Source organism: Haliaeetus albicilla, chromosome 10 (genome assembly GCF_947461875.1).
Source record: "Haliaeetus albicilla chromosome 10, bHalAlb1.1, whole genome shotgun sequence".
NCBI lineage: Eukaryota > Metazoa > Chordata > Aves > Accipitriformes > Accipitridae > Haliaeetus > Haliaeetus albicilla.
The window spans coordinates 42,129,907-42,143,675 of NC_091492.1; the positions used below are offsets into that span (position 1 = coordinate 42,129,907).

Here is a 13,769-nt window from a genome sequence, read left to right on the forward strand (position 1 = left end):
AAGGATGTAAAAACGAAGACTGGGGGAACGGAGGGTGGCGGGGTGGTGGTGGTGTAACTCCCTAGAGCCACCAAGGAAAAGTAGAGACAACAGGTTAAGTGTTCTCATCCAGTAAACAGAAAGCTTCAAACAAGCATAGAAGTTCAACTTACTACAAAGTATAATACTCCAGTAACATCGATGTTCTTTTGGTATTTAAAAAGCAGTGCGTCTGCACTCACAGACGCACACTCCCTTTACCAAGGCATAACATTTTTGAAAACGGAGAGATAAAAAAATTAAAACAAAATCCATAAAAATTCCTTCTTCATCTAATGACCAAAGTTAATCAAGTTAACACATTCAGCAGATACATCTCATATGCACCACATTTTTTTTTCCACTGAAGCTCAAAACTTTCAGTATCTTTAGATTTTTTTCAAAAGAATTGCACCGTCAAGAAGCAAAATAATAGAAGAAAGGTCAACATATAGGATTAAAGAGTTCCTTCTTTACTCTCTTTCACATAAGGAAGTGCTCTCAGAAGCAGAAGGGAAGAAAAATTCAAGATCAAATGAATCGGGGGGGGGGGGGGGCGTTGAGAACTGGGGTTATGATGTCAATACTGCACTTAATTATGTAGAAAAATCCCGAAATATGTATTTTCAGATAGTATTACAGTAAGTGAAAATCATGATTCTTAAGACATAGTTACCCAAGATTATATTCTTAATCACGTTGATGTTTGCAATAGCCGTCTTGCCAAAGGACTCGCATTGTCACCAAAATCAGAACACAGTCATCGGAGAAGGGTTTGCAGCCCCAGTATACATGTACATTCAGAAGATAATCCCGATTTCAAGAAAACCTCACTCAAATATTTCTTAGTGGCTAGCTTGGGATTCTTCGGCATGCTTTGTCCTGAACTGCAAATGTCACTCCTGCGCATTCGATTTTCTTCGTGCAATATTCAGAAAAGGTTAGTTACCCAACACAGATTCATTAATTCCACTCCCAAAGCTGGGCAAGCTAACTGAATGTCGCTCCGTCCCAATCTCTTAGCAAATCTGAGTCTATTTTCTTCAAACTCACACCCTAGTATACACCATTAAACTGTCGAATACTCTGACAGGACATAATAAAAACCTGCCACTGCAGTGATTTAAAACATGAAATAATCTTTTATTAGCAGGAAGCGAGCAAGCTTTCCAATGTCATTTTTCTACTTCTATCTTGTTACCTAATAAAATTCAGGATAAAGGTAACTAAAGAATGTCGTACTTTTGGAAAACTTGAGAGGTTAATTCCATTTCTTAAATATACATGCATGTAAATTCACACCTACATACAATTTCAAACAAGCAAGATATCTACTACGTAGTGATGTAACATCCTGCATGCCAAAATAACAGCCTACTGCTTGGAGCACTGCATTTACGATAATACAATAAGCAAGAACGACTACTGGTTAATTTACTGCTACTTAAGCAGGTGGTTGGGCAATCAACCATTTACTATGAAGTCCTTTACTGACAATTATGCAACACCAAGGAGTACCTCACTGGCAACCTCTGCCGCCTTCGCTTTCTGAATGCCATGAAAAAACTTTTAAGAAAATAATTCAAATGCCATCTCAGATTTCCTTGACTCCTTTCAGTTTCATTCTGAAAACGGCAACAAAACTCACTGATCGAAGGCAACAACTTCTGTTCCTGTTTGCAAACCGAAAAAAGTAACAGTAGCAATGACCTTTACAGTTCGTAAATTTGCCTTTGAACACTAACTGGAACAAAGACACCATTCCTACTAACTGGACCTTTCTGGCAGCAGGTTTCTGTACGAACACATTTAAACCAGTACTCATGACATCTTCCACACCAGCTTCTATAAAGTCCTCTATAAATAGGTCTCACTTTCCAAGAACACAATCATGTCTTTTCCAGGCTGAAGACTCCTACAGTATCTAATCTTTCACCACATGAAAACTACTCCAAATTTTAGGTCACTCCTGACACCCTTTGCTGTACTCTTTTTCCAGCTCCAACGTATGAAACATTACGCAACTTCATCCCAGTTTTCAGAGACTGACTTGTGCCTTTGGATCCACCACGGCAGCTAAGCCAGACAGCTGGGGAAACATCTTCACACTTCACGCAAGCCCTCACCATCATATGATTAACCCTTACTCACAGGAGAAGTCATACTAATTTCAGCAAGACTACTTTTATGATTAAGGATTATTCATAGAAGACTGTTTGCCAGCTAGGTCTGAAGTTTTAATACAAAGTGTATTACCTCAGAACATTTTGTCTCTAAATAGTTATTAGACAACTCTTAATTAGTATTTAAATAAACTGGCCCTTAACAATTGCTTATTAAATACTCTTTTGATAAACAGACACTCTTTTTCAGAAGCAGCAGCAGACATTTTGACTACTGCAAAAACAGAGTTAGGATTAATATAATTTCTTCTACTGCTGTGCCAGAAACATAGCCGTTTCAGACAGAAAGCGTATTTTTAATGAGCAAGCCTATTAATCTGCTGCGTATGCCAGCATAAACAAGTTTATATCCGAGGTGTATTCTGAGGACAAATATGCAAACCGGTCCTTACATCATCTTACTAAGAAATGCTTTGCATTTAGAGCGAAACTCTAGATTTCTTTGTGTAGGTTGGCTGTGGGGTTTTTTGCCTGACAGAGCATACAAACATTAACCCATTTTCTAGAACGGCACTGGATTCCTGCTTTAGTATAGAGCAATACGCGATACAGACAACAGCCTTTTGCGTCACTAACTCCAGCGGGACACTTCATGAAACCCAACTAGGCAAGCCTGAGATCACGCTCAGCATCTGGATATTCAAAGCTAACTTTAAACTTTTAACTGAAGACTCTGTCTTCCCCTCAAATGAAATATTTTGAGCTAAGAACACTAAGGACCCCTATACTTTCTGGACATCACTGATAAAAGAGAATCAGTTGCTAAAAAGCTTTTAGAAAATATTTTCCATAAAAAGATTCAGAAGAAACAGTGGTATCTAACCTCTCTCTAAAGGCTGTCTACAGTCAGAAGAAAAATAAGACAGCCATTATGAATTGTTAAACCAACCCGAATCCACTACAGCAACCAGACAGACTCGCCACAAAGCTCTGCTTTCTCTGGGGTGGGGAGATAGCGTTCCTTCTTAAACAAAACAAATGTTTGTGGGAAGAAATTATTTCAACATAAACAAACAGAATCACAGTAGATTATAACTATTTCAGAACTGTAACTCTCCAGTCAAGAACATTGCTTTGTGATTCACACCCAAAACAAAGCCTGCAATAAAAAAATTTAATTGTCAACTTCTAAGAGCAGAATCAGTTCAAAGAGATTTGTAATCCACCTGACTCCTAAAGAATGGATGAATTCCCATCAACAGCTGATTTAGTTTGTGCATGTTTTTGTTCCTTTACACTGAAAAAGTAAATGATTAGCAAAAGTTTCTTTAATTAGTAATCCAGACTACTGTAGCTTTAACACTTCATAAATTTTGAAATGACCATGACAATTTGAGGTTAAAGGGTTAATGGTGTTGGCCACGTATTTCCAGTCAATATTTCCTTTCTCAATATTTTTCACTGATTCATAAATCCTAACAAATACTAACATAATATAAATCACCCTAATGGTTTGCATATATGCTATATTAAAAAAAGTAATACTACGGTATTGCACTTCTTTTTGCAAGTGGAGCCAGAAAACAATAAAAACATTACCGTTTCATACATAGCACCACATTACAGGTATGGATACCTCCCACAAAATTACATGAGAGATTAAAGGGTTGCACATTAAACTCATTATTATTATTATTACTATTAAACCCACTTGCAAAAGAATTTTGCTAAATTTATTTCAATGATATTATACACCCATTTAAAATTTAACATTTCCCTAGTCTAGTAAGGTGGGGAGAAAAAAAGAAAAAAAACCCAAACACAACACCAAACCACAATAACTACAAAATAACTTCACTTTATAATTTATGCTAATTGCATGCCAACAATTATTTTTACCAGTGACAGATTTGCAGACTGCAACTACATGAAACATTACGCTTCTCAAAAACACGCTACTCAGTTCTCCATTAATAAATGGAGACTTCACAACTCTCTTTCTGTAAAGGACAAAGCATTCACTACCTTGCTCTTACAATCACATACAATTGTCTCCCTCACGCTTACCGCTTTTTCTTTCTTACTGGGTAAGAGCACTGCAGTCAAAACCACCATAACAATTCCTGCATCTTGATACATATAACACTGCTATATATTTATATTAGAAAATGCTTTCAAACAGAAGCATAGGTACAAACTCATGCAACGCAACAGTTCCATAAAAAGCCAAAGTAAGAATTGCATTTATTCTTGCAGAAGAATCTCTGGGCCAGTTTCCTAGCAGCGTAAGTGACTACAGCTTCTTGTCCCAGATTCTTAAAAGGTATAAGCAAAATAAAAACCAAACACACATACATTAAAAAAAACCAAACAAAAAAAAAAAACCAGAGGCAAAAAAATGAACATACAGCAATAAAAGGTGAAAAACATAAAACAAAGAGCTCGATAGTTTTTAATTAATTTTCTTTTTTCTCCTTAATGCCTATAAGGGAGCTAAAAACAACCTCTCCCTTTCTATTAGAAAAAGGCCACCACCACATGTACCCACCTCCAATTCTGGCAGAGCTCTGATGTGGGGAGGGGGTATCTACCAGAAATATTTCCTACATGCTCCCCCCAAACTTGCATTACAAGTTTTTGCTTTAATTATACCATACCATGCACTAAAAAAGTCCCTCCTTCCCTCCGACATTATCCCTGGTAGCACTAGAAGGCTCTTGATGATCCAATAGTCCTCTCGCTCACTCAGCTGTTGCCCAGCCAGACGGCATAATGTTCCTACATGTGTCAGGTAAAATAACGCAAGGTCTTTCCAAATGACTTTGCCCTTACAGAGAAATGAATTGGTTTTCTTGTTTTTTATTTAAATTACAAATCTGTAGCTAGCCAAAAGCGATACCATAATTTCTGCAACATTGAACCGGGCAATACGAGTAGGAAGTTGTCAGTTACCAGTAAGATGGGTAGACAGCGTCTATGCAAACAAGCATACTACATTTTCAGCCACTGAAAAGGTTTGGGGTTTCTCTTTTTTTTTTTTTTTTACCTCTCACCCCCAAGCACGATCTACGCCAAGCGGAGACCACGCCGTAACAACAGCTGACGTGCAGTCACAAGAGCCCCAGAGCACAAGTCCGACAGACAATCACGCTACGCGACCGCTTGCTGCTGCTGCTGCTGCTGAAATGGCGTTTGTCATTGTGAAAGGAGAGAAAAAACCCCACAGTTCGGTAGGCACAAAGCACACAGGGCACGGAGTGCCAAGGGAGGCGGGGAGAAGAGACTGTTTACCAGAGAAGATGGTCGTACATGCAGGCGGCACGGGCGGGGGGGCAGACAGACACACGGACACACAGACACGATCCCTTGCCTCCCCGCTCCCCTATTCAGAGCAGCGCAGCCGCGAGAGCGACACACGCACTCGCAGCAAACCACGTTAAAGAGCAAAATAAACACGGGGAGCCGGGCCGGGGGAGGGGCCAGCGGAGGAGCAGCCCCACGGGCCCCGACTATAAAGCCCCCCCGACCCCCGGCAGCTGCACCTCCGCCGGCGAACTGAACTGTCTGCGCGGCGGAGCGCCCGGTTACCCCCCCCCGGGCCGCCCTTTCCCCCCAGCCCCGGGCACTCACCAGCGAGAAGAGGTTCGAGTGACAGTCCTCCAGGCTGGCCCCGTTCGCCACCCAGTTCGCCGCTGCAGTCATGATCCTCGGCGAGCCCGGCCGCCAGAGCGGGGCATGTCTGAGGAGACGGGCCCGGCGGAGGGGGAGTGGGGCGGGGAGCGGGGGGGCGGCGGAGAAGCGGCAACAGCGGCAGCGGCCGCGGCGGCAGGCGGCTCTCCTCCGAGCTGGCCGGGGCGGCAGCCGCGGTCCGGTCCGGCCCGCTCGGAGCGGGGGAGCGCGGCCGGCAGGGGGAGCGCCGCGGGCGGGGTGGTCCGGGCGCCGAGGCCGAGGCGGGCGCGATCCTCTCCGCCCGTCCCCGGCCCGGTAATCCTCAAGCGGCGCGGCCCGGTGCGGCGGGGACCCTCTCCGGCGGGACGGGGGGGCGTCTCGGTCCGAGCCCCCTCAACACGGGGCGGGGGGACGAGGGGGCTGGCTCCGCCGGTCCTCCAGGCCGCCTCAGCGTCGCCGGGGCGAAGAGAAGAAACGGGGGGGGGCCCGGGGCCCTCCTTCCGCGTCCAGGTCTGGCCCCCCCCCGGCCGGGGTACGCGTCGCGGCGAAGGGCGGAGGGGAAGGAGAGGGGAGGGTCTCCTCCCGCGGGCCGGGGGAGGGTCCCGGCCCCGGCCCCGGTCCCGGGCAGTGGCGGCGGCGGCGGGCGGGGGGCGCTGTCTCGCGTGCCGGCGGAGGCCGTGTCCCCTCCCCTCCCCGCCCGGCCGCCCCTCGCTGCTGCCGCCGCTGGCTGCGGGTGGATGGTGTTTTCCTCCTCCTCCTCCTCCTGCCGCTGCTGCCGCCGCCGCCGCCTTGTTTACGCTCCGTGCGGGGCTCCCGGTCCTGCGGGCGGCGGGCGGCAGCCCCGGCCCAGAGAGGGAGAGCCGTCCCCGCCCGTCCTCGCCCCCCCTCCGCCTGGCGCTGCCCGCCCAGCGGCCCCGCTCACCCGCTCCTCCTCACACACACACTCGCCTCTGCCTCTCTCCTCCACTCTGACAGCAATGGCGGCCGCCAGGCGCAACTCGCCTCGCCATTGGCCGCCGCCGCCCCACGTGACGCCCGCCGGAGGGCGGGGGCCCGGCAGCCGGGGCTCCCCCCCCGGCCCCTCCCTCCGCCGCGGCGGCGCCCGCCGGGCCGCTGGGGGCGCGCGGGAGCCCGGCAACGGGTGGCGGGCGGCGGCGGCGGCCGGGCCGGGGAGCGGCGGAGGCGGGGAGCGGCGGAGCGGGAGCCGCCTCTCGGGACGGGGCAAACTTTCTCGTTGTTGGTGCTGCCGGTGCGGCGGGCTCCGGGGGTTTCTCCTGCCGTCGGCGCCGAGGGGCTACCGGCCGCCGGATAAACGCTTCACCGCCAGCGAAGAGAGCCCGACGGGTTTTCCGGCGGGCACCTGCGAGTTTTCGAACTCGCTCCGAAAGGTATCCGTGCCGATTCTTCAACGAGGGCGTCCGCCGGGAGCTCCCCGGTAACAGCCAAGGTCAGCCCCAGGTTCTGCGGACCACGCGAAACGCGAGTTCGCCAAAATCCAGAGCAGCCCCGCGTGGGTCCCACCAGAAACAGCTCTCCAGGCGTCGTGTACGGTTACTTTTTTATAAAAGGAACTCGAGAGTGCCTGAGTTAAACAAACAAACGAAATTCATTCCTGTCATAGGAAGAAAGGATGGATGCAAACAATAAATATTAAATACTTTGTTTCAAACGTGTAATTCATAACAAAAAAATGTTTTTGCCGCTCGGAATGACCCTTTGATTCTAACCAGTGGGAACCTGACTGGCTTAGGCAGATTAAAGCTCACCTGCCCGAGTTTCTCACTGACAGGTGTGTTCCACAGGTGACGACAGAAAGCAAATGTTGCTGCTTAAAAGGCAGATTATTTAGCAATTCGGCTTAAGCGTTAATACAGAAACGTAGCACGTTTTCAATGATCTGGTTCAGTGGGAAAAGTTCTCGCTCTGCTCAATGGCAGCTTTCCTTATCATGAGTTTAATCTTAGGCACCTTTTTTTGCAATTCACTGTTCTTCGTAATAAATTAAGATTAGCGTCTATTCTAATGACTGAATGGAGTTTGTTTGAACTTACCTCATAGTAACAAATCTCTAAGGCAAACAAGCGGCACAGCCATTTAGCTCAATTACGTACACGGAGCGATAGATAGAATTTAGGCCAGAAGAAAATTTCCACCAAGACCAGTGCTCTTACCACGTGCATTCTTTGTCTGACAAGTCCGATCCATCATGCCCCGTTCCTTCCACTGTCACGCCGAACAGGAATTCCATGTTGCAAAGACCAGGCCTCTGTTAGTGAGAGGAAGAGTGTTTTCAGACACAAATTAAATATTTGGTTACAATTGCAATTTTATTTTTTTTTTACACGTATTAGCCAAACAAAGCCTAGACTCACCCTAGGGCAAGACTTTTGTCCTCCTTCACTTGATCTAGGAGAATCAAAGCGGTACAAAGATGCTGTAAAAGCCCCGAACTGGTAAGGAGCAAAGCTGACAAAGTAGCCAAACTGCCGTCGTCTAGAAGCGGCTCGCTACAGCCTAGCAATCCAGAATCAGGGGAGTACTTTGGACAATATTGCCCCACTTTCTTTTGGCAACAAGCCTTATAAACAGAGAACACAATCTGACACTTGTAAATACATCAAGCAATAAGTATTAACCAGCCACAAAACACATCCTTCCATGTGAAAACAGTACAGTTCTTCGTAAATACACTGCAGCATCAGTTGTCCATCCTATCACTAAATGACGCCTAAGGTCCAACCAACCCTTTGATGAAGTATCCATTCTATTTCTGGAATAAAAGAACATCCCTTATCATGAAAAAAAATTTCCTTATTATAGAAATATTTTGAAACTGAGAATCACATTATTACTTACCCCAGAGAAAGCTAACAATACTGTGCAGAATTAGACGCTGCAGAATTCATGTTTCTTCCATATGCTGCTTACCCTCCAAATGGCATTTCCAGTTGTCAGCATTCCTCTTCTGGATCTTCCAAGTAGAGACAACTCATTACGCTTGATTTTCTCATGAAAATGTGGGGTCTAACACATGATTCAGATCCATTTTCATGGGGAAAAATATTAATATAACACTGCGCTAATTGGCCATTTTTCAGCATGCCTATGAACGTTAACCACTCTTTAAATTAAAGATCTTTTAGTATAATTACCTGTAATGGGTCAATGTTCTGAAGTGAAGGTTGCCGCTTGCATTTGTGAAAGCCTACCGGTCCCTGCATTGCAAAGTTCATTTTGTTGTTAAACTGAAAAAAAGATAGCATCTTTTTAAGTGGTTTGCCAGTTACTTGACTTTATATTATGTTCAGTTATCATAGACAAGAGAAATCGTTACAGTCTAATCATTCACTTCACAGTACCAAACTAGGAAAGTTCCCTTGCTGTCTTCTGACAACAGTGTTACTTAAAACAGGCATTGTTCCACTTGCAGATATCATATACAAGTACAAGTGACACTTGCTTGTGGGTAATTATCCTAGGTGGTATGTGGTGGAACGTGTTTCCCAGCTCAGGGTATTCAAGTTTAGTTCCCTGTTATCTTTTACTTTTTTTAAAAAAATTGATCAATGAGCATGAACAATAACATTGGGGCTTCTACTTTAACAAAATAACCATTTTTCTGTAGTAGCAAGATACAGGAACCTTTTAATTAATTCTGCCAATGTATTAACTTGCAAGCTGCAATTCTGAAACTCAGAAGCAGAAAGGAGTTTCCGGGCTCCTGGAGATCAGCTGTGTCACACTTAGCCTTCACCCTACAGAGCTGATAAGCACTCTGGGAAGGAGCAAGTTACCTACTCTTACAAAATTAGTCCAAATAGTGATAAGCAAGCTTCTTTTATTCTAGAACAACTTACCAAGAGCTTACGGTAATGATCAAACCTGTTCTTCCAGGAGGATGGCTCAGCAGTTTCATAGACTTTGTTTTCACCAGCAGGTGTTGCTTATGCTTCAAACGAAACATGGAGGACGAAACAAAGATGTCAGGAGGCTAAGGCAAAGCTAGAATGTCAAAGCAGTTGCTTGGTTTTATTCTATCTTAAAGTATGACCACTTTGCTGTACTTTCAAGTACCTCCGATTTATGAAAAGAATATTTATTTGAGGAATACAACCGGCTTGAGCACTCGATCCAGGCAGGGCTCTGTCTGGGTATGGAGAGTTTGGCCCTTCTTACACCAGTAGCAGAACTGGAGTTCAGCCAAGTTTTGTCAGTGTCAAGAAGAAGCAGTGTTTGACATTTCATTTCAAAGACAACTCATTTCTAGGTAAAACATATTTTTCCATGTATTTTGAGTTAGACATTATGGTTATCCACCAGCACAAACTCCAGCTTTTGCAGTATAACTAAAGACTGTCAAGTGTCATTTTTACTGTTTTCTAAATTTTCCTCTCCAGTTGCCTACAACACCCAGTAATGGAAAGGATAGCGTGGAGGAGAATGATATGAGACCCAAATTATGAACATAATACAAGCCAATGGTCTTTAACTATTCTACATATCAAAAACCAACAAAGAAAATAATTTTGTTTCCCCCCTACTCTTGAGTTGCTCTTAAATAAATTCTACTCAAGTTAGTAATTTCATTGACGATTACTAAAACCCAAAGAATTTTAGAAGTTCTTTGTCCATGATTTAGGTAGTTTGTTATTGCATGTTCTTGTAATGTAGTGCAGATGAACAGCTGAATTTCAGGTATGTTTCCAGTGGTCTCATTGTCTACTTTTTATGAGGTTGAATTAATTTCTTCAGAGTTTTTTAATTCATCTAGTAATTACATTTTTTTGTTCAAGTTTTTATAAATAAGAACTCGTAATGATTTTGGTTTTAAACCAAAAACTTTTACTTCCACAAATTGAAGACTTAAGAGGAAAAAAAACCCAAAACAACCAAACTAGTTCACTAGCATAAAGAAATGAACAGCATCTAATTTCAACATAAAAAAATAACCAAAAATGTTCACACATTAAATCCATACTAAATAGTTCCTAAATAGTTGTTTGGTTGGGGGGGGGTTGACCACTGATAATCTGCAGATTGCCTGTAAACTAATATTTTAATTTAAATTTTATTAAGATACAGGACTGGCTACATTAGTAAGTTTGTTTATTCCTAGCAAAGATAAAAAATTACCTCAGTTTTAAAACAAGATATTGATCTTCTGAAGGGATAGGTACTTCTACCTAAGAGGAAAATAAATACATAAGTAAAAGATTTGTTAGTAGAGAAGTTGTTCATGAGGCCCATAGTTTAAGTCCTGCCACTGATTAGACTGCGATCTTTGAATGAGTCATCCTTGCTCACCATCATTATCAATAAATACTGCAAGATAGATCCACGTAGTCTGTTTACAACCATCCCTAACTATAGAAGTAGCTATAGAAACTAAGTATATTTTTAATCAAAATTAATAACATGGACTATTTTAAATTGCACAAAAGCAAGTGAAAAAGCCCATAGGTCTCCAAACTGATGCTATCTGAGATTTTTATAGTATTTAAGCATTGTCCTTGGACAATCAACAGCAGCAGGGATAGTCTGCTGGGACTTCACGGAGTTTCTGTTTCTTTTCCTTTTCCAGGATGAAGAAAAGACCAAACGTAGGATACTGCCAGATGTGATGCTAGACCCCACAGTAGTTATACTGCAGGGATTTTGCAAATGCCTTTCACAAATAAATAGCTTCAGTTGACTAAATCTGTTAATGTCCCTGGGACTACTTACATGAACAAGCATCTCACAAGGCACAACTGTTTCAGGGTCAGGATCATGTCGGGGTTCAGAAAAGCACACACATGGCAAAGGTCAATGTTTCGACACACCTCTTAAAAAGTTATACACAGGCAAACTCCCTGAAAATTATTTTATTTGCTCATATGAATACTATACTAACGATACCTATTAAGGAGCAGTTTGAGGAAAGATTAATGACCTGGAAAGCCAATTCTGGGAAGTTTTTCCACCTACAAGATAATGTTGAAAGAAATCTGCAAACTGTTTTAGAGGACTTAGATTAACTGAAGGTCATATCATTAGGAAAGCAAAAAGAGAAAAAGTTCAAGTTAATAGGTGAGTCATAATGACAAGAACGAGACATTTAAGCTTACCCTGGTGAAGCAGACGTAAAGCTGTACATGGAGTTGAAAGAAAGTGCTCCCATATTTTTATCAAAAAAACAGACAAATTTTCTTACTAGCTCCTTGTTCTCTGGATTGTAAAAGTTAGAAGAGAGGCAGGAAAGGAACTGGGGGCAGGCACGAGGAGCCTAGACAAGGTCTTTTACTGTCTAGAAAGATAAAAGGTCATCTCTTACTGTTATGGATGAAGTAGCAGCAGGAGTTGAGTGAGAGCGGTGAAGAGTGGTATGAACAGAGGAATGAACAGTGAAAGAAAGGAAGGTGTCAAAGGTGCCTGACTCGTTATAAAGAGTAATACTAGTAGCATGGTGCCTTTACTAGTGATGTAAGTGTGAGGGAGTCAGGAAAAAAGGATGGCTAAGTTTGGCCATCTGAGGTTTAAATTGCCAGCACCAATTTGAGAAAAGACAAGGAAGGTCTCTAGCAACGTGGCTTTGGATGGAAGGATAAAAACAGTTCAGGAGCAGAGAAGTGGATTGATTTCTTTCCTACATCATGGTGATATTTAGATGACATTTCAGGTATAACTGGTAGGGATGAAGCAAATAGCAAAATGCAAACCATTACTTTCAAGAAAATGTAATGCTAAAAATAAAACTTGTTGAAAATAATAATAGATAAGATTAAAAAATAAAGCATTAAGTAGTCCCATATATGATGTCGCATTTGACAGTCAAAACGCTATCGTTGTGGTAGCAAGTTTCCACTTGTTTTTTTACAAAAAGAATGAGAACACTTTGTGTGTCACAGAGGCCTTCGAGAACTTAAGGTGTAAGGGGCATAAGTTTCAGTATAGAGTGAACTGGCCAGCAAGATCTTGCAAAGTCACCTACTGAAGGAAGACAAAGGAACGTATTTATTTTTAGTTGGAGGTAAGGAACAGTTTTGTGCACCAGCATGCCCTGTTGGTTTCTGTGAGACGTGATTGTAAATTCGCATTTAAATATTCTGTAGAACCAAAGCAAATGAGCTATTTGGAAAAACAGAAAGAAGCAAATGACAACTGAAACTATTCAGGAATAAAAGGGCAGCATGATCTAGGCAGAGCAAAATGGCAAATACTTTTTAATTGTAAATTATTTTTGCACTCAAAAGAGGAAAGAATTGTGATGTTGGCTAGATACCTTGCATTATGAATAAACATACCTGAGTTTCTAAAGGATTTAATAATCTAACATGAAGCTCCTACTAGCCCTCCAGGCAGAGGATGGGCCTGTTGGGTCATGGTTTCATACCATCAAAGAGATAGATTTCATCTTTCAGATGTTGTTGTGCTCGCTTGGTAAGAATTCAGCTTATTAAAAGGTGTTAAATAAGATACAGGATAAAAATACTACAAGAGAAAAAAATGAAAAGATTTAAGGCTAAAAGGCAAAGTAAATATGGAAATAACATTTGGCAAACACATTCTGAGAACAAAACTCCAAGTTTATTTATTGGAATAGATTTTAGGGTAACTCTGGATGGGTGATGCAGCTTGATGTGCTATGACCTTGGAAGCAGCCAGTCAGGCAACACCCCATGCTGCAGATGTGGAATGTGCAGCTTTTGGCATGGGAGCTCAAATATTAAAATTGGCCCATAAATTTGAGTACAGTTTTCAGTGTTTGAGAATCTTATTTTATCTGGATTAAAGTCCTCTTCCCCTTTGGCATTAGAAGGTGTTTATGGCTGTAAAAACAAGAATTGCAAAATATTGCCCTGAAATATATATGGACTTCTCCTGCCAAACTTACAATGTTTACTTTGCAGCTTAAAATTAAAACAGAAAAAAAAAAATCTGCCAGGGACAGTATGGCCTTTCTAGACAAAGTGCAGGAAA

General features: G+C 43.0%; 1 protein-coding gene across 1 annotated transcript in view; it reads right to left on the reverse strand.

The window, feature by feature from the left end:
* The window catches only part of MED13L (mediator complex subunit 13L), a 204,317-nt gene extending 197,533 nt beyond the window's left edge, over nt 1-6,784 (reverse strand). Inside the window, exon 1 of the mRNA XM_069795321.1 lies at nt 5,772-6,784. Within this exon, the coding sequence (XP_069651422.1) occupies nt 5,772-5,843 (72 nt within the window). The 5' untranslated portion in view covers nt 5,844-6,784. The remainder of the gene's footprint in view (nt 1-5,771) is intronic.
* Nucleotides 6,785-13,769: the final 6,985 nt, after the last annotated feature.